General features: G+C 42.4%; 1 protein-coding gene across 1 annotated transcript in view; it reads right to left on the bottom strand.

Annotated features, from left to right (window-relative positions):
• The window catches only part of schip1 (schwannomin interacting protein 1), a 220,042-nt gene extending 202,274 nt beyond the window's left edge, over positions 1 to 17,768 (bottom strand). Inside the window, 1 exon segment of the mRNA XM_051957471.1 lies at positions 17,627 to 17,768. Coding sequence (XP_051813431.1) covers positions 17,627 to 17,647 — 21 coding nt within the window. The 5' untranslated portion in view covers positions 17,648 to 17,768.
• Positions 17,769 to 21,830: the final 4,062 nt, after the last annotated feature.

The raw sequence follows: 21,830 nt of genomic DNA, 5'->3' as shown, positions 1-21,830 counted from the left end.
TCCTTAAGACACGAATAGCTGTGAGTGCATGCTGTGCCCTCTGACCTCGCTGCTTTTTTTTGGGGGGGGGGGGGGGTTTAGCAGAAATGTGCTAGTGTACACCATTATAAAGTCTAGTTTGATGTGACACACAACACACCATAAGATCTTTACTCGTCTCAACTTATAGTTTGAGCTTTGAAAACTGCAAAACACCCACAAAAAGCAAATATTAAAATCAGACATCAAAAAATGTTACTTCAGAATCATGAGCATGAACACATTACAAAAAAATATCAATAATCATAAAGTAATACTGAGGTATTACATTTTCCATAGTATAGAAATACTACACAACGGGCCTCATATCAAATGGAAAAATGAAAATGAAGCAAAAACAAAAAGCTAAACTGTCTCAAAAACTCGATAGATCTTTTTTATGTTTGACTCATTCTGCAGCTGTCACTGTACAGACGGGACAAGGCTGAGTTAGGGCAACTGTGATCATCTCCCTTCTGCCAGTGTTTCTTTTCTCTCTTGCTGCCACTTCCTTTATTGTCTTGGTATTTTGGGTTTGATACTAATTCTGCTCTCTCCACTCTCTGTTCATTCTGTGGCAGGAAATAGCATCTGCTAAATGACGGCAGGGTAGGAGGAGAAACATTTGGAGACGCATGATATCATTCTTCGGAGCAAATGTTTTACTGTAAACTGTAAACCTCTCTCCACACTCATGCACACACACCATTATGATGCGGGGAGATAGAACAGTAACTCATTAACCGCAGTGGCTACAGACCCAGAGTGTTTCCTGTTGGCCATTACCGATCAAGCTTTTTAAAATTGCTTCACAAAGAGGATCACTGAATTATTTGTGTTTCACATGGGCAGATCTGGATGAATTATTCAAGGCAACTAGTGACAAATGCCCAGTCAAAGCAGATAAAATGTTAAGAATCTACAGTGGCTATAAACAGTGCTCAACCCCATATGAAGTTCCTCACTTTTATTGCTTCTCAACATTGAATTATAGGAAATTTAGTGAAGAAATTACAAAAAAAAAGACTTTCACGTCAAAGTGAAAACATATTTCTACAAAGTACTGTCAAATAATTAAAATTCTAACATGCAAAATAAATGATTTCATTAGTATTCACCATCTTAACGTCAGTATTTAGTAGATGTACATTTTGACCTTAGTCAGCCCTGCACATCTAGACACTCTAATTTTACCTCAATCTTCTTTGCAAATCTGCTCAAGCTTTGTCATATTGCACAGGGATCATGAGTGAACAGCCCTGGTCATGTTCAGCCACAAATTCTCAATTGTTTTGAGGTCTGGGCTCTGACTCGGCCACTCCAGAACAACTTTACCTTGTTATCTTTAAACCATTTCTGTGCAGCTTTGGCTGTATTCTTTGGGTCAGTGACTTGCTGGAAAACAAATTTTCTCCCAAGCTGCAGTTCTCTTGCAGCCTACATCAGGTTGTCCTCCAGGATTTTCCTATATTTTGCTGCATCCATTTTACTCTGTACCTTTACAAGTCTTCTAGGACCTACTGCCGAGAAGCATTCCAACAGCATGATGCTGCCACCACCATGCTTCATGGTGAGCAGGGTGTGTTTGAGATGAGCCATAGTGTTTGGGGTCCACTAAAAATGGTGTTTAGTTTGATGGTCAAAACCTCAATTGTGGTCTCATCAGCTTAAATAGCTTTCTTCTAGTTGACTGTACAGTCTCCTACATGCATTGTGGTGAATTTAGTCTGATTTAATTTGTTCTTTTTTTTTTTCTTTTTTGTCTGCAAATCCGCTCAAAAATGACACCAACCAAATATGGCGTCATTACTTAAGCTTCATGCAATTATTTTTTTCTTCTTTGTGACTGTGACCATCACCTGTCCTCATGGCAAATTAACCTATCATGTTTATTTCAGGCTGCTTCCTGCATTATGCCATTGAGGGCTGTGCACACCCAAGTGAAACATAAAACAAACACAGGACAGACAGAAGGGTGAGGCATAGACAGTGTTCTAAGAGAAAAGGTGCATTTTATTTGTTTGTGCTCTTTAATTCACACCTTAAAACCAGCTACAAATCTAAGACCCTTCACAAACACCTAATATGACAGAATCCCAACTGGATCAATCATGAAGATGTCAGAAGACCACAAGAAGGATAGATAAAGCAGAGTGAGATCCACAGACACTAACCCAGCAACCTCCACTGACTCAGCGACCGGAGGAACAAACTCTATTGAGTTTTGGTAGGTGCCGGTGTGGTGAGTCTGGCATGCGTGAAAACCTCTACCAAAAGAAGGGAACTGTCTCCTCCAGCCCAAGGAGGTCCACACAGCCCCACCGCAGGAGCCACCGAGCGGAGAGCCAGCCCAGGAGCCCGGAGCGACCCCCACCGACACAGCCAGAGCCCCAAGGCCCACGCAGCAGAACGGGCCATAGCAGACCCCCATGGCGCCCCACCGGCCCACAGTCCCACCTCCCCCACGACCACCTGCCCCCCCCCAACCCAAAGTGCCAAAGTTATTGATCTGCATAAGCAGCACATGGCTAATTGAATATTCATGAGATAAGCACGGTCCAGCCGGTTAGCATTCTAAAGGCTATCCAGGCTAGCAGCGGTGAAGACGTAAAGCTGATGGAGGGATAAAAAAAACAAAGGGACAGCACAAAACTACCAACAAACGGAGGACAGCACCTAACTATTACTGGACCAGAGGAGCCGTTTTTCACGGCTGGATGTTTAAGTTTAAGATGAACAGCGGCTGCAGCTAAATTCATTGGCTTACGAAGATCATAAGATCGTCAATGGGTGAGCGACACAGTTCATTTAAAATGCAGAGTTTGTGTTGGTGTTTTGTTTGGAGGATATGTGGCTGTGAGCTGCTAATCAGAGTTTAAAGGCTATGGGCTAACTGAGAGTTACTCAGGCTACTGGTTACTTAATGTGTGAAATGAAACCAAAGACAGATATGAAGCAGATTGTCATGCTGAATGATCTATTCTGTCCAACTTGCAAGCAAATCGACGGAATTATGACTTTTCCAGTCATTTTGGAGTTGTGTTTGTGTGTGATCTGTGTTCACAGACGGGCTGTAGAAACAGGACGGTCAGCTCAGGCTGAGGTTTGGTTTGTTATCTTAAACTCTGGTGAACTAAAATATGTGGCTCCAGCCTTGTTCTTGTGAGACATGATGCTGGATCAGTGTTCGTGTTTCTGTTTTGTTGCTGTTGATTATGCCCGGTAGTTGTTATTGACTGAATTCTGGAGTGTGATCAGCTGCCAGAGTGTAGCGTGAGCTCTAGACCTATATATTTGACAGTGCTCTTGTGGTTCTGTAACGTTTTGATTACAAGCATATCTGCCGCTGTCTCAGCAGGCAGCATTTGGGAGTAGACACGCTGTTCCACCACAGTAATGGCGGCGCCCACAAATACGGGACATTTGCGATCCCGTATGAGACAAATAAATTTAGCCCAATTTACGGGACGTCCCGGCTAATACGGGACAGTTGGCAACCCTACCCCCATCCCACACCCCCCACACCCCCCGGGGGGAGGGCAGAAGCCAGGAGAAGGAGGGGGAGGAGGAGACGACGAGAAAGGAGAGGACAGGCAGCAGAGCAGGAGGACGAGGGGGAGGGAGGAGGGAGGGGGCGAGGGAGAGGGGACAAGGAGGCGGAGGAAGACAGGAGGGGGAGGCGGGGGGGGGGGGCAAGGAGGAGGAGAGGGAGAGGAGAGGGTACCACGGGGCACCTAGAGGCCCACCAGACCGGAACTGCAACCGCTAGCCGAAGAGCAACAGGCCATGCCGGAACAGTGCCGCCCTGAGCCCCCCGGGCAACACCCCCGCACAGCACCCCCCGCGGGCACCGGGAGACGGCCGAGACGCATGCGCGACCTAGCAGAGACCCGGGGGGCAGCGCCCGATCCAGACGGCCGCCAGGCCGCTGCGAGCGCCGGGAACCACGGGAGGCCGACGACGCCACACAAAGCGGCCGCCCCCACGAAGAAAACGTGACACAGACGGCCGCCAAAATAATTTTTCAACAGTGGCTTTCTCTTCACCATTCTCCCATATAGCTTTGACTGGTGGGCTGTAGGCACTGTATGTTCCCGGTTGCCTCAAAACTGTATTACTGTTATTTTACATGGTCATACAGTTTCTGCCAATTTCTGCTGCTTATTCAGGCTGGGGGTCACCACCAGTGGCCATGAACAAATTCTCCCAAGCCAATGCATCAAGCTCCTTCCGAGTGAACCCTTTGCATTCTCAGACCTAGTGAAATATGTACTCCTAGCATGTTTTGGGTTTGCCTGAAGGTCTCCCCATGGTTGGACATACCCTGAATACTTCAAAAGGGAAATGTCCAGGGAGCATCATAATCAGATACCTGAACCACTGCAACTGGTACTATGAAATGTGCTGGACTAACTCTCAGACGTGCAGGAACATTAATCCATGGCGTGTACAGATTAATTGGCTGTCCATGACATGACTGAAACCCACACTAAGTTTTGTCCATTGATGATTCCACTAGAGTTTCTTTAAATAATGTGTGTCTTTCGAAATGTTGACTGAAAAGAAAAAGGCAGTGTTGCTTCATGCATATCTTCTATCAATGAAAAGTGAGAAGACAAAACAGAATGGAGTCAAAGTGGCTGGAAGATGTAGACAGTATTGTCTGTCTGTTCTGCAACAAGGTTCAGTTTACACCACAGCACTCTAAAGGCTCATTGGCCCGTGAAACTGCTCGAACTGCGAGTCATCTAACTAAAATTACAGTGACACCAGAACTATATTGATAATTTTAGAGTCCGGTCATCCATCATTCAGGCAGTTAATCAGGCGTTGAAACTGAAACTACACATCAAATGACACCTGATATGGCAATTCCGTATGATTCTAAAATTAGTTGACCATCTCAGGGTGAAAATCTGGCTTAACGCATATAGTGTCTGCATGGCACTGCATTCAGTGTCACTTGAGAACCAGAATCAGAGATATCTGAACCCCTTGAAACAGGGCAATCTTTGGGATATCAGACTTACTCCAGACTGATGAGCTCATATCCTATTCCATGACCCTCCCTTTGAATAACATACTGAATTATATGCACTGTATATATTTTATTATTTGGCCACATACAGTGCGTATCATTTAAGAATTAAAACACAAATTCACTGGTTTGATAAGATGAAATATGAAAGAACTGGTTGTTATCAGTCACAAATACAATATGACCCAAAAAAGAATTTAAGGAATGACTTGCTAAGATGAAGAATAAAAGGAGGGTTTATATTTTTTTTTAAAAAAGACATGGAACAACAGATGAGAAAGATAAAGAACACGGAAGACCAGTTGCTGCTATTGCAAGAAGAGTTAAACGGACATGAGGAACCTCAAGAGGTAGCACTTGAGAGAAGTCCAGGCAAGAAAAAAGAAGAAGAAAAATTAAGACGCAAGGGCAATTTCTGTCTCTTTTAAAAGATGTTGAAAAACGAATGTGAAGAACCTGCTGCTTGAATAGATGAGATCAGACAGTGAATCATCTCTGTTAATTTGCCAAAACACTTCTACAATTTGTTTTGTGAAACAAATTCAAAAAACGAGTAAACTAGAGAAAATGATGCAGTGGCTTCATATTAGCTGCAACACTTGAGCACATGAGTTGTCACTACTAAGTAATTATATGATTAGATGATTACTCAGCACCAATGGGAAGGCCCACATCCGCCTTTAAATCCAAATATACGATTTTGTGACTGAATCTTGCAGTGTATGACTACTGTGTTGAGAAAATGTGTCCACAGAAGGACAGACATATAAACACCTGCCCTTATGGTAGTTCACACTACAGTAGGTGTCCCCAGGACCACATTTTGCCATGATGACACACAAGTGAAAACAATACTAGTTTCACTGGAAACAAGGGAAGATGAAAGGCAAGTGAATCGGCTTAAGGCTTGCACAGCTACTAAGGTAGAATAAAAACAGCATTAGAATAACACAACAAAGAACAGCAGGGATTATAGGATTAGAAACTGATAAATGGGAGAAAGGTTTTTATTTAAAATTCCACCACATGGCCATGAGGTAATGTGAGATTTACCACAACTTCAAAAAACCTGCCAATGCACAGATTTTGACAGCGCTTTGGACAAACTGGCGCTCAGTTAAGGTCATGTAACTTCGAGAGGAGACTGACAATCCTCACCTTTCTGACTGAATTTTTACAATATGCTTAGAATTTTGATTGACAGGTTGGAGAGCTGCAGAAATCATTTGCATAAGTAAATAATGACATCCTGAGCAAGTTCACTGTTACCATGGTGATGGTAGAAGATTGTGAGGACACATTTGGCCAATGTTTAAACTGCTAGAGGGGAAACCAGACAGGTGCTCTGTATGTGGGAGAACACGGCACACATGCAGTTTGGCTTACACTTGAGAACAAGCATGCTCTCTACACACATGCACAAGCCTATATGCTGCATTTAAAGTCAATGTAAATGCATATGCAAATAAAAGGGCTTTTGACAGTGGTTTCAAAGATTGAGCAATCTATTCTAGACAAAGGCAAAACTTCAAAGCAAAGGCTTCGCGGCTGACAAGATTCCCCACACACTCACCCTTAAAGCACCATCACACTCTGACAACACTAACCCATCGACACGTACACATGGACTGCGTACGAGAAATCCCTGGCATTTAGCCTGCAACAGTTTTCTGTCTTTTTGCTCCTTTAATGTACTGCTTTTCTTTTCTTTGTGATGCAGTAAAGAACGGATAATCATTATAGGCATCAGACTAAAGGACAACACCTCTTCCCTTCATCCCCATCTCACAGATCAAAAAGACATGAGAAAGGGCAGACAGAGATCAAATGTGCCTGTGAGAAACTCCCCCACAGGACATCTCCTGAGCCTCTGCTGGCATACTGAACACACCTACCCACTATTAAAGAATACACACTGGAGTGCAACAACACAGAAAATCACATGAAAATGTTCGGCTCAATGGCTAAAGGTTAGAATCCCAGAAGCCAGGCTAAATCTCACAATTTTCAACATGAGAATCTGGAAAACATTGACTGAAAATTGACTGAACCCTGCAAGAAGAAGCAGGGCCAAACTCTGAGGAGACGATGGAAAGACTTACTGCCTCACAAATCTCCTGCAATACGTCCAGCTACTGAAACTTTGCACTGTAAAAATAAAATGAATCAATCTTAATTTCATTCTAGAACCAAATCTGCTGTTCTAATTTCAGAACTGCTCCTATACCACCATGTGACACAACAGAACACTGGCCACTGCTACCCCATTTGAAGGCCGTCAAGAACTTGGGTGTGTTTTAAACAAAGAAAAGGAAAAGAAAGAGATGGACATACAGACGCATATTGATCAGTCACAGCATTAAAGCCTCTTGTGAAGAGAAGTGAAGTGAAGTGAATAATGGTGATTACCTTGTCACTATAGCTCATGATACTAGGACATATTAGACAGCAAGTGGTCAGTCAGTTCTTGAAGTTGACATGGCTAACAAAGATGAACAAGCTTAAAAATCTGATCAGCAAGAGCCATATTGTTATGTATCATCAACTGTATCAGAGCATCTCAAAAAAGACTCAGGATTAGCCTCTAGACTCAGGTCTGATGGGATGTTTCAGTTATATATTAGTTTGAGCCTAACAAGACTGGTTCAAGGAAGGATGACTGCTGAACAGGCAACAGAGTCAAGGACATCTAAGTGCCCCTGATGCACGTGAAGAGCTAAGTCTGGCTCATGAGGTCCAACAGAAGAGACACTATAGCACAAACAGATAAAAACCTTAATGCTGGCTATATTACAGAGGTGTCAGAACACACAGTGCATCACAGCTTGCTGTACATGTTGCTACATAGCTACTGACTGGTCAGCGTGCCCATCCTGACCCCTGACCACCACCAAGAAGCATTCACAATGGCTACAAGAGTCAGAACTAGACTATGAGACCAGTGGAAGAAGCAATGGGTCCTGGCATTCATGTGGATATTGCTTTACCGTGACGACAACCACCGCCATGATGCCAAAGACAATTTCTCCTTAAATAGCCAGAAAATGTTTCATTAATAGTCTCTGTTATCGAACTCCTGCTTAAACTGTTAATACTCTGTTAGAGAAGTGATGAGCGGCTCGCCTCTCCGTTAGTGCACAGTTTAATGAGAAAAACAGCAGCTAGCTGCCACAGCCTGGACTTTATGATATCAGGGAGGTGCCTCTAGTTTAATAGTCATTGACTGGCTCATCACTCCTTTTTACTTGGCTTCTTTCTGGTCGATGAAACGAGGACTAATCTGTGGAGGGTCTTTACTGAAGCTTAATAACAGAAAGGTTAAGAGAGATTATTATTGAAAGAGGAAATCTAACTTTGAAGGAACTCAAAATATATGTGTATTGCAGATAGAGTGTTTTGTAAAATTGTTTTATAGCTTTTTTCTCTCTCTCTCTGTGGCGACATGCAAACAAGGTGCCAATAATCACATCAGAGGAGAAGAGTTAAATACACTTTGGGCCTGCTGCATACTATATGAGATCAAACATAGAAGTCACAATGTAGACACCATTTTCTCTCACTTCTGACCCTCTTTTGCTGTCTCCTGCCTCCTCTTACATATGCACGCTTTTGATTTCACTCTACAACCAACTCCCTCTCTACTACAAGTACAGCTGTCTCACTTCTCCCTCAGCTCTTCCTCTCCACCAAGCGTACAGTAAACACATCAGGAAGGCTGTCAGGAGAAGATCATAAAGCCTCAGATCTGGTTAATGGACAGTAATGGTAGATGGCTGATGAACAGAGGGGAGGAGGGGTGAGTAGATGGTGGAGACTGAGAAGAGGTAGAGTTTGAAGGGAGTGGACTCTTCTCGAGGTTTCCTATCTGAGTGGATCAGATAGGAGATCAACCCCAGTTCTCCTTCTCCTCCATTCTGCTGCCCTCCACTGCTCTTTACACTACTTGTCTCTCCTCCAGGGATCTCATTATGGCAGACTCATCGGCCATGAGGACTGAGCCAATCTGTGTACGAGATGGACTAAAGAGGGGGACAAACCCAGCGAGTAAGAGGAAGAGAAAAAGTGGGTGTGAGAAAGCAGACTGGAAGAGACAGAGGAAGAAAAGGATGAGGGGAGAAAAAATTGGAGGCTGCAGAACACGGAAAAAGAGCAGAGGCGATAACTAGAGGGAAGGTGTGTACAGAGAGGGTGCTGAAATAGAACAGTAGAGCACATAGCCTTAGGTACCAGATTGTTATTACTGCTGCAGATGGTTGGGAGATGCTTCCAGCAGATTTATGTTTTGCTCTGTTTATAGTCTGTTTGTGTGTATATGTGTCACATCTGTGTTTGCATGCAGCCATATGTGAGAATGCATGCGGCTATATGCTTGTTTAGTTTAAGTAATGTCAGCTGAATGGCATGTTTTCTGGATAAATAACCAATTAGAAGCTCATGGGGAGTTCGTATCGAGCAACGGCATCTAATCCAATCCCCATACACCAGCTGTAAGCCATTGCTCTCATCGAAATGCTAGACACAGCCTGCCGTAAATATCCAATCAAGTGATTCAAGACCCCCACGCTCACAAAAACAACAGTAAATGCGAGAATAAAATGAGAGGGCTCCTTTTTTACTCCGTGTTCGTCGTGTCTCCCCCCCCCCCCCCGTGTCCTGATCAAGATCTATCTTGCCCTCTGCTCTTTTTCATTTGTCAGCTCTTCTCAGTTTGTGTAACGGCTTTCATTGATTTCTTTCGGAGGGGTCATAAGGTGCTCTTAATGTGCCACTGAAGATTGTTAGGGTGTTGTATACCTGAGCTGATGTGAGCGTGTAGATGTGTGTGTATCCTTGCAGGTCCACAGATGCAATAGTTACCGTCGGTCTTTGGTAAAAATGCAGACAGAGTTGGTGATACGGAAAGAATTAGACACTTTGACACACATACAGGCACCTGCGCTCACACTCCATCCCACACCCACACAAATGCAGGCTCTAATGCGGTTATTATCCTCATAATCACTCAAAAATCCACCACATCTTATCTGCGTTCTATCACCTCCTTTCAGCTTTTTAGCCATCCATCGTTCTCTCCCCACCTCCTGTAGACATTGGCTCTCTCCTCTCCTCATTTTCCCTCTCTGCCATATAGCTGTGATGAATCTCTAAGATATCTTCCCAATGGGCTTTCACAAAATCAATGGCTATTTTGGAGGATCACTTTCTAGTACTTGCATGGTGGAGTATGCACACTGTGTATTAGAGTCTCACAAGCTGACAAATATTATGCAAAAGCCTTTAAAAATAATAATAATTACTTAGTCTCAAATAATAGCTGTGTTGTGCCTAGCCAAAAGAACTGCAGGCAGGGTCAAGAAAAAAAAAAACACTGCATGGGATGTAATTATGTGTGCCGCTACAGATCACAAGAGCAACATTCATTTTAAAACGGTGTTTCTTCGAACAAAAATCATTCACCAACTTAATACTAGCTACCCCTTGTTTTGTTTATTGGGTTTTTGTCTGTACAACTCAAGATTTCCAGCACATTTTTCACATTAAAGATGGAATTTTGCAATTTAATTTATTTGAAGGTTTGCAAACTGAACATCACTTTCTAAAATGTTGAGTTGTAATGGTAGTAGCTTAATAAATATTAAAAAATACAACATGTCAGCTCTTTAATTATATTTAATCCCCTCTGTCTGCAGTCCTCCCAGCCAGTTTTGCAAATTCTCCACCTAAACAATTCCTCTGCCACTACATTGAGGGGACATCGATCGTTGCAGCATCCTGGGGTTAGCACTGCACAAGACTACTGTGACTGGTTTAAAGAAACACAAACAAGCATAAGCATTAGTTTTCTCCTTTACGTCAGAATAAAAATGAGGCGTAGCTAGATCATTCTGCATGGTGCTGTGTCAGCATTAAGAATGGTCTGGTTCGTATATGATGATCAGGCATGACTAACAGTGTACCTATTTAATAAGGCATAGGAACTGTAAACACTGTAGCTAATGCACTTTCAAAATTGTTATTTATTTCAAATCAAATCATCATCGAAATATTAAACAATGTCATTTCACATCTCTGACTTTCCTCATGTAACACAGGCCTAATGCTGAATCGTGGCAGTCACAGTTTACAGTGATAACAGAGGCAGACTGACCACCAGATTTAAGCTAGACAAAAGGCAGATTTATCATTTCTAGCTGCTGATTATTGATTCTGCCAGACGAAATGACAGTTGTTGCTGATTGAGATGGTAATCCAGAGGTTGACAGGCTTGCCGTGCCTAATTATGGCTACATAGTGCTCTCTAAAAGTGTACTAATTAATTAAAATTGATGTTTTTGGAACTTATTCAAAATTAAATGTACACTACAGTGAGAACTGAAGGAAACGTAATATGCTTTGTGTATTTATCTATATATGTACTTACATTAAAAAAATTTGATTTGAAATTCAAATGTATAAAGTAGGAAAAACACTGATTACTGTTACCACACTTAATGAGGTCATAGTTAAGTTGTGATCGGACACTAGGGTTTTCTTAAGTGTCAGTTAGGGAAGGAGAAAAGCCTTCATGTTATGAAAGAAAAACGCAGAGGGCAAGAAAGCAATATGACAAAATGTTCCTGAAATTAGGGCTGTAAAAATCTAAGTTACTGTGAATTTATCAGGATATCAGTAAACAGAGTGAAACAACTGAGTTTGCAATAACAGCAAACACCATCAACAGCAGTTTAAAATGATAGCCCAAAGCAATAAAAAGACTAAATACGATACAGTGTAAAAACTGCTACAATCTGGAGTAAAGCCACATATCCAACATGAGCTTGTGGATGTAAACAAAACCTCTGGCTGCTTGGAGATTCACAGGATGCAGTGAAGATGACTGGTGTAAACTTTGGTATGTGTGAGTCTGTGCGTGCACCGGGAATGAATATTCCTCTGAAGTTTCTATTTTGCACAAGCAATCACATTTTCCTCAATAACGGATACAAATGGGAGAGTTAGTGTCTCTCAGGAAGCCAGCCGAGCCTGGGCTTGTTTTGACAGTAAATAAGCTAATAGGCAAATGTCATGGCTATTAAATGAGTTAAGCCCGATCGATGTCAACTCTGGAGCAGAGGTGTATAAATTCATTTCAAATGAGACACCAACTGACACCAATAAAACATTTGTTAGCATCTGTCTGCAGCAACGGGGGGCTGGTGTGTGTGTGTGTGTGCGTGTGTGTGTGTGTGTGTGTGTGTGTGTGTGTGTGTGTGTGTGTGTGTGTGTGTGTGTGTGTGTGTGTGTCTGTGGATATAAGTGTGCCTGTGCATGGAAAAGCAGTGGGAGGGAAAGTGAGATGACATGGAGTGAGGGTGGGAAAAAGGGATTAAGGGGGGTAGAGGTGGAGGCATGGATGAAGCCGTCACTACGCTTTGTGAGATTCTTGGCGGCGAGAGATGAGAGAATGATCTCCCACGCAGGCTACAGAAATGCTGACACTCACACTTTCTCTCCGCCTGGACCCCCACTGAAAGGGGGGGGGGGGGGGGGGGGGGGGGGGGGCAAACATGTCACAGAGATAGGAACAGATCAATGTCCACCAGTATTTTCAGCAAACAGTCAGACACAGGAACGTAACGCAGTCCAAGTACAGATGATGTAACGTGTTCTATCTGAATTTCACATCATTGTTTTCTCATTTTCCTCTCTTCTGACAGCCCTGTTCTTTCCTTAACCATCCATCACTTAAAACATTTCATCAGCGATCAGGTAACACAGCTGCAGCATCAGTGTCTTTGCAACGACAGGCGCAGCACTACAGCATTTCATCCTCGTTCTTATCTCGACACTTTACTTTTGATCATCGACAAGTGTCTCAGAATATAACTCACCAAAACCTCCCAGTGGGCCACACTCAGCCGTGAATCACGGGGATCTACTCAAGCAACAAAGTCAGCACATATGGATGCTCACATGCATATAGTACACATATAGACTTCCACACATTCCCATCACACTACAAAAGAGCATATGCAAGCTAAATACAGAGCCAACTATGCAATCTGCCTAACAAGAGATGCATTTGTATCAAAAGAAAGCAGCAGCACTGAAATACACTTTGTGTCCATAACAGCTTGCAGATCTTCATCTGTTAGTTATCGCTGGTTTTAGGTTCTCTGGTCTCTCTGCTGCATCCAAGAATTCATCAGTATTCAAAACTGCAGTCAGTCATTATGTATTTTTCTGAAATTCACCCAGATAAATGGATGGGCAGGAGGGTAAGTTTAAGCCTGAAGGTAAAGTTAGAAAGCCACTGGTATGCACTGCTTATAATACTCGTCTTTCAGTATTTTACTCTTAACATGTTAAGAATTTTGGTAAAACGGCTGTCATTTTAAGTTCTAAATAATGGGAAGTTAGATGGGCAGAAGATCGGGAAGAACTGATCACATTCCTTATCTGTATGGAAAATATGAAGTTACAAGCCCAGAGTAGCTTGCAATAAAGACCCAAACACGGTGCAAATTGCTGGCACAGGTAACTAAAAAGAAAAGAAAAAGAAAAGTTTAAGTTTATGACAAGATCACATCAGTGGCAAATATTTAGAATTTGAATTAAAGGGATCCAGATTTATACCACTATCTAAATATTGATGTAAGTTGGTATACAACAGCAGTTTTAGGTTGCAATGGAGCATTTCCTGAATATATTACCATTACAGACATAGCAGGATACTTCCAGGTTGTCTGGCCGAGCAGCTCACTTGCTTCCTTAAGACTCCTGCCAGCTTCTTTGAGCCTTCTCTTGAGCTCAAGAGGAAAACTATACTTTTTTTATACCATTACAAATACAAATATTAGATGATTTATTTATTTGCAAACCGTATAGAATGTCCCCATGCCTTTGCCCCTAATCAGCTGGGATAGACTCCCCCCCCACCGACCGTGATGAGGAGTAAGTAGTGTATAGATAAATGATGGATGGATGGATTTATTTATTTTTGCTTTTTAAATGGTATATCTTTAGTACAGACAAATATTTCTGGGAATTAATGGTGTACCAATAGTAAAAAAAAAAAAATCCGTGATTCGAGGTGAATCTGCGTGCCGAGCCTGTCATGTCAGTCATGCTGCCTGTTTCTCTTTTCTATCAATGGCATTAAATGTCTTATAAATATCATTATTGACTTTTTCACGGACAGCGATTTGGGGGTTGAAATCAGCACTACTATTAAAAATAGCAAAACTTTTTATTCACGTGACCCTGTTCTAATAAAGCACAAACAGCAAACAAAACAAATGGGCGGAACTAACAGCCAGCAAACTACAAGTATTTTTTTTACCTTCAAAAAGTAGCGACAGACTATTACATATTAACAACCTAAACAAAACCCTGACGTATTTTTCTACATCTGTCAACACAGACACTGCACGTCCAGTCACTTTAACGTTAGCGGACTTGTTGAATGGCTAAGTTACATAACCACAAACAAATGTCACAATATCACAGTAAACTCGAGCTTGTATTTTTTTTTTAATTCATGCCGAATTGAAGAGCTGCTCCTCACCATTCACGAGTGTTTGTTTCATATTCGACATCCGTAACTTTATCTTGTAAATTAGCGTCCGAAATTAAATGGGAACATTTGCAATGGAGTTCGTCAGCCGCTTCCACCACTGAACGCGGTAAACTACTTAATAGGAACTGGACTTCAAACAATTTATACACGGCGTCTAAAAGCGTAAAAACTGCAATGTCTAAAGTGTGAGAGGAGACGGTGTATTTTTGGTTAAATTATACAATGTTCGCCGTCGAAGTCATTCATATAAACTGCCTGTAATGTGCAGCAAATAGTAGTTAACCGGCGCCAGCTCTTCAGTGACCTTAACGGGTCGTACTCCCAGTACAGAGCTACGGGTACGGGTCCGTACCTCTAGCATCAACCTATTTTAAAGCTTGCAGATTCATTATTCTCTTCTAATATTACAAAGAATCATAGAGAAAAATATAGCAACCGTTATATCACTTGATGGAAATGTAATTCCAAAATGTAAAGAAACAGCAACAAACCTGTGAATCGCATCCTTTGGACACCTCTACAATATACAGTCATGTAGCTGTTAATATGCAGAGTACATATATGGATGCAAAATCTTCTCATCTAACCCTCAGCAAGAAGAATTTATTTTTTAAGTCCATACTTTTTTGTGATTACAACTTTGAATGAACCTCCACAACCATCAAACCTATTGATTTATTATCAATAGGCCAGAGCAGGACATGTAGGACCTGGCCCCTAAGCGCATAAATAATACATTTGGGTGTAGTTTTACAGGCTTGAGACCACCATTTCTCTACATGCAAGCGCAATATCAACGTGACTCTGACGCAAACAGAGTTAAATTCTGGGAGGTATTTTGAGAGGGAGTGAGAAACGAGGATGTTTTTCTATGTAAGAGCACAAAAAAAAACGTGTGCGCCGCAGCATCTTCTCTACGCTCGTGTGTGTGTGTATGTGTGTGTGTTCAATATCGGAGTCCCATGAAATATGCATGAAGTACGTTTGAACCTTCCCCCCTCCCCTACAGGCCAGCAGCAAGGTCCTTCAAGCCCACACGAGCTGACACGAACACACACACACACACACGAGCTGACACGAACACACACACACACACACACACACACACACACACACACACACACACACACACACACACACATATAATGTGACACCCTGGCCTCACGTTGATGAATGTCTGTCCTTCAGAGAACACAACAGCCACAGGAGAGTGATACAGTGTGAATGAGGACAGCCGAAGTGAGCAAGACGGAGAAAGAGAGCTCGAGAGGGAAAGACGAAAAAAAAATACTGGAGGTAGGAGTGCAGTGGGCACAGGTGGAGGCTGGAGGAGTGATGCAAGGGAGGAGAGAGGGTAAAGGTGGTGCAGTGAAAAACAGCAGAATTCCTCCCCCTAAAAAACCAGCTTCGCACTCATATGAAGGTAAGGCAGTTTGGGGAGTAGAAAGTGAGTGTTTGTGCTCAGAATAAACTTGGTTACTTAGTAATGTTTTAGTTTAAATGTCATAGGATGAGCCTGACTAAGCATTAGTTAGCATCACGACAGCAGCTGCAGGGGTGTGGGTTGCTTGCTGGTTCAAGAAGTATTCCAATTTTTGCACCAAATGCAGTAGCTTTATTGGCAAGTGTGTTACAAATGTCAAATATAAAAGTATTAATAATGTAGCACATCCTCTGAGAGTGTTTTATTGTATTATGTGATTATTATTACTGCATTTTTGTGAAAGTAGCATAATTTTGCCAGATTTTATATTGTTTTGAAGGTAAAATCTGCATCTGGCATTTGTTAAGAAACTAGCTATAAGTGTCAGATAAATATAATTGGTAAAATATCACAATATTTCCCTATAAAATGCACTGGAAGAGTATTATAAAGTAGCATAAACTGGAGTAAAATACTTGAGTATCCGAGGGTCGAGGGATTCTTTGTCATCTCACTGTTTAAGTTACAGTCGCTTTCTAATTAGGAAGACATTGTGCTGCTGTGTAATGAACAACAAACTCTTTCAAGCAGAACAAACAACCCGAAAAACAAAGCACACACACTCGCATATACACTCTCAGAGTCTCACCAGGACACTAGTCCATCTGTTTGCTAAGGGATTCTTGTTTTCCACCAACACTGCTTAAAAGGAGAGAGTGGGATGAAAAAAAAGAAAAAGAAACGCAACCCACACACACACACACACACCAGCAAGTGTAGAGACATGACATCATACTTTTCTATGCCGAGTCTCTGCAAAGAGCGTGGGCAGGCGTGTGCGGTTCGCTTGTGTGTCTCACTGTGATTACTACACTGCGAGAGCCGACACAGACTGAGAAATCAGCACAGCAGATTGTGCATGTGTGTGTCCGCGTCTGTCACTTAGAACGGGAGGCGATCTAAAGGCATCTTTTTCGCATCTCCACATTCATCTCCTTATCTGTGCTTCTGCTTTTTCCTGCCCGACTTTCTTTGTTCCGTTCCCCTTCTCTTTTCACTGTTTATCTGCGGCTCACATGGTTGTTTTTTTTTTATTCTTTCTCTCTGGCTTTTGTTGGGCTGCCATGCCCCTGTGAGCACTGTTTAATTCTCCCCCAAGCTCCCTCAGGAGTATGAAGGGGTGAGGAGGGGTGTCGGGGAGGATGAGACAGGAGGGGGAGGACAAGGGCAGAGGCACTTCATTAATCAATCAACCAGCTTTGAAAATTTACCTAATTAACGGCTAATTACAGGCCTGGGCACAGTGCCAGTTGGCATCCAATCCACCTCCACCAGTACGACCCCCGCAGCCGCCCAAATGACACCAGAGGTAAATACCCCTCCCTCAGTCCCTCCTCTCTTCTTTATTAGACTATCCATCCATGAACTATTACTTTTCATTCTCTTGCCAAAAAAAACCCAACAAAAAACAGATCACAGCTGATAACTCGCACCAGAAAGCAGATAAGATGTCGTCCGTTCTCTCGCCACTTGGCTCATTCTCATGTCACACCATATGACCGTCTGTTGTTATCTTTTGCAGGCTTACCGGAGAAATATTAGTGGTCATCACGGGGTCCTGGAGGCTCTCCGAAGGCGCCGTCTCGCCCCAAAGATGGCGGGTGCAGTTCTTGTCTTGTACCTGCCAGCTCTCTCGCCCGGGAAATACTGGCACGCCAGGCCGCTGAATCCTGGGAACACAAGTTAGCAAGTGAGTATATCTGTGACATCTCTATCAAAAGATGAGGGGAATTAAAAGTCTAGATAAGAGAAATGTCCGTTCATTTTTACGTGATAATGTTAGAGGACTGACTGATGGGCATGAAACTCTCCAGGCTGAAATATCCGAGCCAAATGAGCACTGTGTGGGTTCTGGTCATTGGGTAGAAGCCAAGAAATCTGTCACTAGAGACAACCACAACTCCCAAGATGTCACTGTATGTTGTAAGTCTTATATGATTGGTTAAGTAAGGGCATATTGCATTACCAGTTTCAGTGTTTGTGCTGGTGATCCTTCACCCTCCAGAACGCATCCCAAAATCCACATGCGTATTTGAAAGGCAGTTTCTTGTTTTGAGATTATATTTTTTGCCATTTATTCCAGTGACAGTTAAAGGGGCAAGGACTGGGTAGCAAATGACGGACGGGCTAGAATACAATCCAGGTCACTGCTGTAAGGGCTGTCAGTGGCATGTATTTTAATTTTACCAAAGTGGCAAAATTATACCATGCAGCAGAGCTAGAACATGTAAAAACAGAGTCAATCATTGGTTTCTAGTCTGTGACATGGCTGTTTGATTGGAAAATTTAATCATTGCTCTAACTACCCATTCATTTTCAATACATGCTTTATCCTCTGCAAGGTTGCCTGAGCTGGAGGCTATCGCAGCTGACATAGGCCAGTCCATAATCCATTACAGAGAAACAGACATACATACGTTTTTACCTACAGCCACTTTAGAATCGTCAATTAACCTAACATGCATGTCTTTGGACTGTGGAGGAAGTTGGACCATTCGAGGGGAACCCACGCAACCACAGGGAGAAACGAAGACTCCACACACTAAGGCCTGAGATTGGACCCAGGACCTTCTAGGTGTAAGGCAACAGCACTAAATATCAGATTGTGTAAAAAGCGACAAACAATTCTGCACTTCTTCTGAAGCCATTAGTGAGTCAGCTGCGATCACAAAATACAGGACTTTTTAGCCGAACGACAGGCTGTGTTTACACGGAGTCGATAGGGACAAGTATGGAAACAAATGAAATATTGGTAAACTATTCAGTATGTCGAGTTACCATTTCTTCAAGTATTGGAACACCTGGGGCATCTGGAAACATGCTGGAAATTTTGATTCCTGTTCTTTCATTTCTCTCCAAATAAGTGCCAAAGAAATCCAACTTTCAATTTAGCTTTTTATGACTTATGCATTCTAAACTTGTTTTCTACATAGAAGTTTCTGAGTTCTCTCTACTTCCAGCTATGGTTGTGCTGTTTCAATAGAGGTGCAGGACTTTATACTGCAGTGAAAAAAGTGCCTACAGTAAGTAAAAATGTGACAGGTGCAGGAAAAAAACAGAAAGCGTTTGGAGTTCAGAGGGTTAATTTGGATTAAATTTTGCAGCTATGGTGTGGTATTTGGATACGACTACATCTCTGCCTGGTTATTTCTTGGATAGCAATGGTAGCTAAGGATGGTGAAGGACAAAATGTACAGCCATCCACCTCACCCAAACTGATGGAAGAAATGTAATTTCTCTGGGAGTTAAGAATAATTTCCTCCCAAGGTTCAGCAAAAAATAAGATTTCACAGGGTGTTACTTTTTAAAAAGGTCAAACCAACATCAAAGTTAACTTTTTAAATTTGAATTTCAGACATAGAAATACATCCGAAATGACTGGCTCCACATCAACAGGGAAAATAAAACAGTGAGAAGAGGTAGGAAATACATTGGCATTTTTAAGATTGCATTATAGGCCTCATTGCCGAAACACAGACTTATGAATGATGCCACAGTATACCTTTCTTCTTTCTCATTCTTATTCAACTCTCATTTACTTCTGTGAATTTCCTTCCCTCAAACTTTCTCTCCAGCATTTTTTTTTCCAACTTGTTTGCTGAATCTTGCCCACATACTTCTCTTGATCTCCCCCCGCCATCTCGCCTCAGTCTGTAACCTCTACAGACAGCTCTTCCCCGTCTCTCGCTTTCCACTCTCTTTCATCCCTGTAGTCGCCCCAACACGAAGGTCTGGGATGGAGTGTAGGATCAATTACCAATGGAGAAACACATTCACTCCACTGGAGCAGAGAGACAGCTGAGCCAAATGGAACAAATTGAATTAAGCCATAACTCCTGGCTTCAAAACCAATACCTTCCCCGTTCTTTCCGTCGATCCCTATTCTCTCCACTTTTTTCTCCCTCTGCTGTTCCTATCTCTCCACTCCCCACCTCTCAACCTTCCTGCTTGACTGCTTTTTCTGTGAGTTTATCTTAACACTTTTTTTTTCCCTATCAGTCCTCACCTTTCTGTACTCCAATCATGTTAACTTTACACAGAAACTGCTTTCTCTTCTCTATCCTCGACTTTTGAGGAAGTGAAAGCCTGAGGCCAGAGCTGTCCTTCCCTGCTGGACCTAAAAAAGTGCAGGCTCATGTTTAAGTAAAACGGTGTTAGATGAAGCCTGTGGAGACTTCTGCACTCAAAGGTGCACTCTGACCCTTCAAGTACAAAACCTAATCAGAACAAAGATTGCATTAAACTCAAACATAAATTGATCTCTCCCACAAGGCTAATACGACACGGTCTTAAGGTCATATTTAACATGGGCAAATGAAAAATGATCTAGAATGTAGAAAAGATATGCATACATTTTGTAAAAAACAATCATAGTGAAAGAAAAATAAGCCACAGGTGATACTCACACAATAGCCTTTATCTCCAGGCGCTGCTGTTGATCACCGATGATGAGAACTGTTGTCATCCACCTCCTCACTCTTGCAAGGGCAGCTTCTGTGACAATAACAAGGCAGATAAACAGAACTATGAGGTTCAAAACAACAAACAGATATTTGTCAACACAGCACATGACAAATTATAGTATATGAAATAGCATTCCATTTGGAGTAAGACCTTGCTCGAGTTTTTGTGCAAGAGTACGGAGTTCCCATTGAAAATAAAGCAAGAGAATGCTATTGTTAGCAGTCTTATCGCTTACTTTTACTGCAAATGTTGGTACATTCTGTCTTACCTCTCCACCTTTTGAACTGCTTGCCCTCCACTGTGGTTGCAGTAGCGATGACACCTCTTCACTTCTTCCTGCACAGTAGAAAGCACCAGCATGTCAGCAGGGTTTTCATCTCTATGCCAAGGATGCGCTGCAGCAGGAGCAGCACTTTGATAAAATACAATAACAAATCTGCAGCATTTCGTGCATTGTAATTGCTCCTCCACCTACCGCATATTGTTTGTCTGGCAATAGCTGCATAACTGAGCCAAAACAAAGGATTTTCCTCCTTTTAACAATCAGCTCATTAACCTCAAGAGAGGTTGCATGTCTGGTCAATTAACAAAGCGATAAATCACCATAAACACAGAGTTGGAAGGCAGAGTTGAGCTGCTACATAACAGCATGTGTGGTTTGCAGGTGCAAAGCAGGCCGGATAGCAGCTACAGAGCAGAGGCCCATTTTAAGCAACTCTGGGGGCCATAAAAGCTGAATGGAATTGGTCAGATGAGTGAAGCTTCCAAAGCAGCAAAGCAAGCCCCTCTCCATCTCTAGTGTTCCCGTCTCTGGCCAGTAGACTGCAAGTATTTTTCCATGGTTGTGTACACATGTTTATGTCTGCATCTGCACAGATCATTACGATACAGGATCTAGTAATTAGAAAACTCACACAGCTCTACAGCTCATCCATTTTTGTTGTGTACAGTGCATAACTTGGCAATTTTGGATCAGTCTAACCCTCTTATCAATGGCGTTTGCAGCTGCAACAGGCAGCTGGTTCATGCATGAGCCTTATGTTGTCTAGGTTGGATACATATAGTCAGACACTGCTGCTGTATTAGCGTACTGTCTGATGATTTTCTCCACTAACCAACTCCAGCGTGATTAAGTGCTCAAGATGCCAGGCAAAATGCCAATAAGGGTTTAAACTATACGTAACTGTATCAACAAGTGCCGTGCTGTGTTTACTGAACACTCCATCAGATGTTCCTCCAGTCAAAATAAAAAAAATCATGAATTCGAT

The sequence above is a fragment of the Acanthochromis polyacanthus genome, chromosome 13, assembly GCF_021347895.1.
Source record: "Acanthochromis polyacanthus isolate Apoly-LR-REF ecotype Palm Island chromosome 13, KAUST_Apoly_ChrSc, whole genome shotgun sequence".
NCBI lineage: Eukaryota > Metazoa > Chordata > Actinopteri > Pomacentridae > Acanthochromis > Acanthochromis polyacanthus.
The sequence above is the reverse complement of the archived record's forward strand: the minus strand, read 5'-3'. Positions and strand labels throughout refer to the sequence as shown.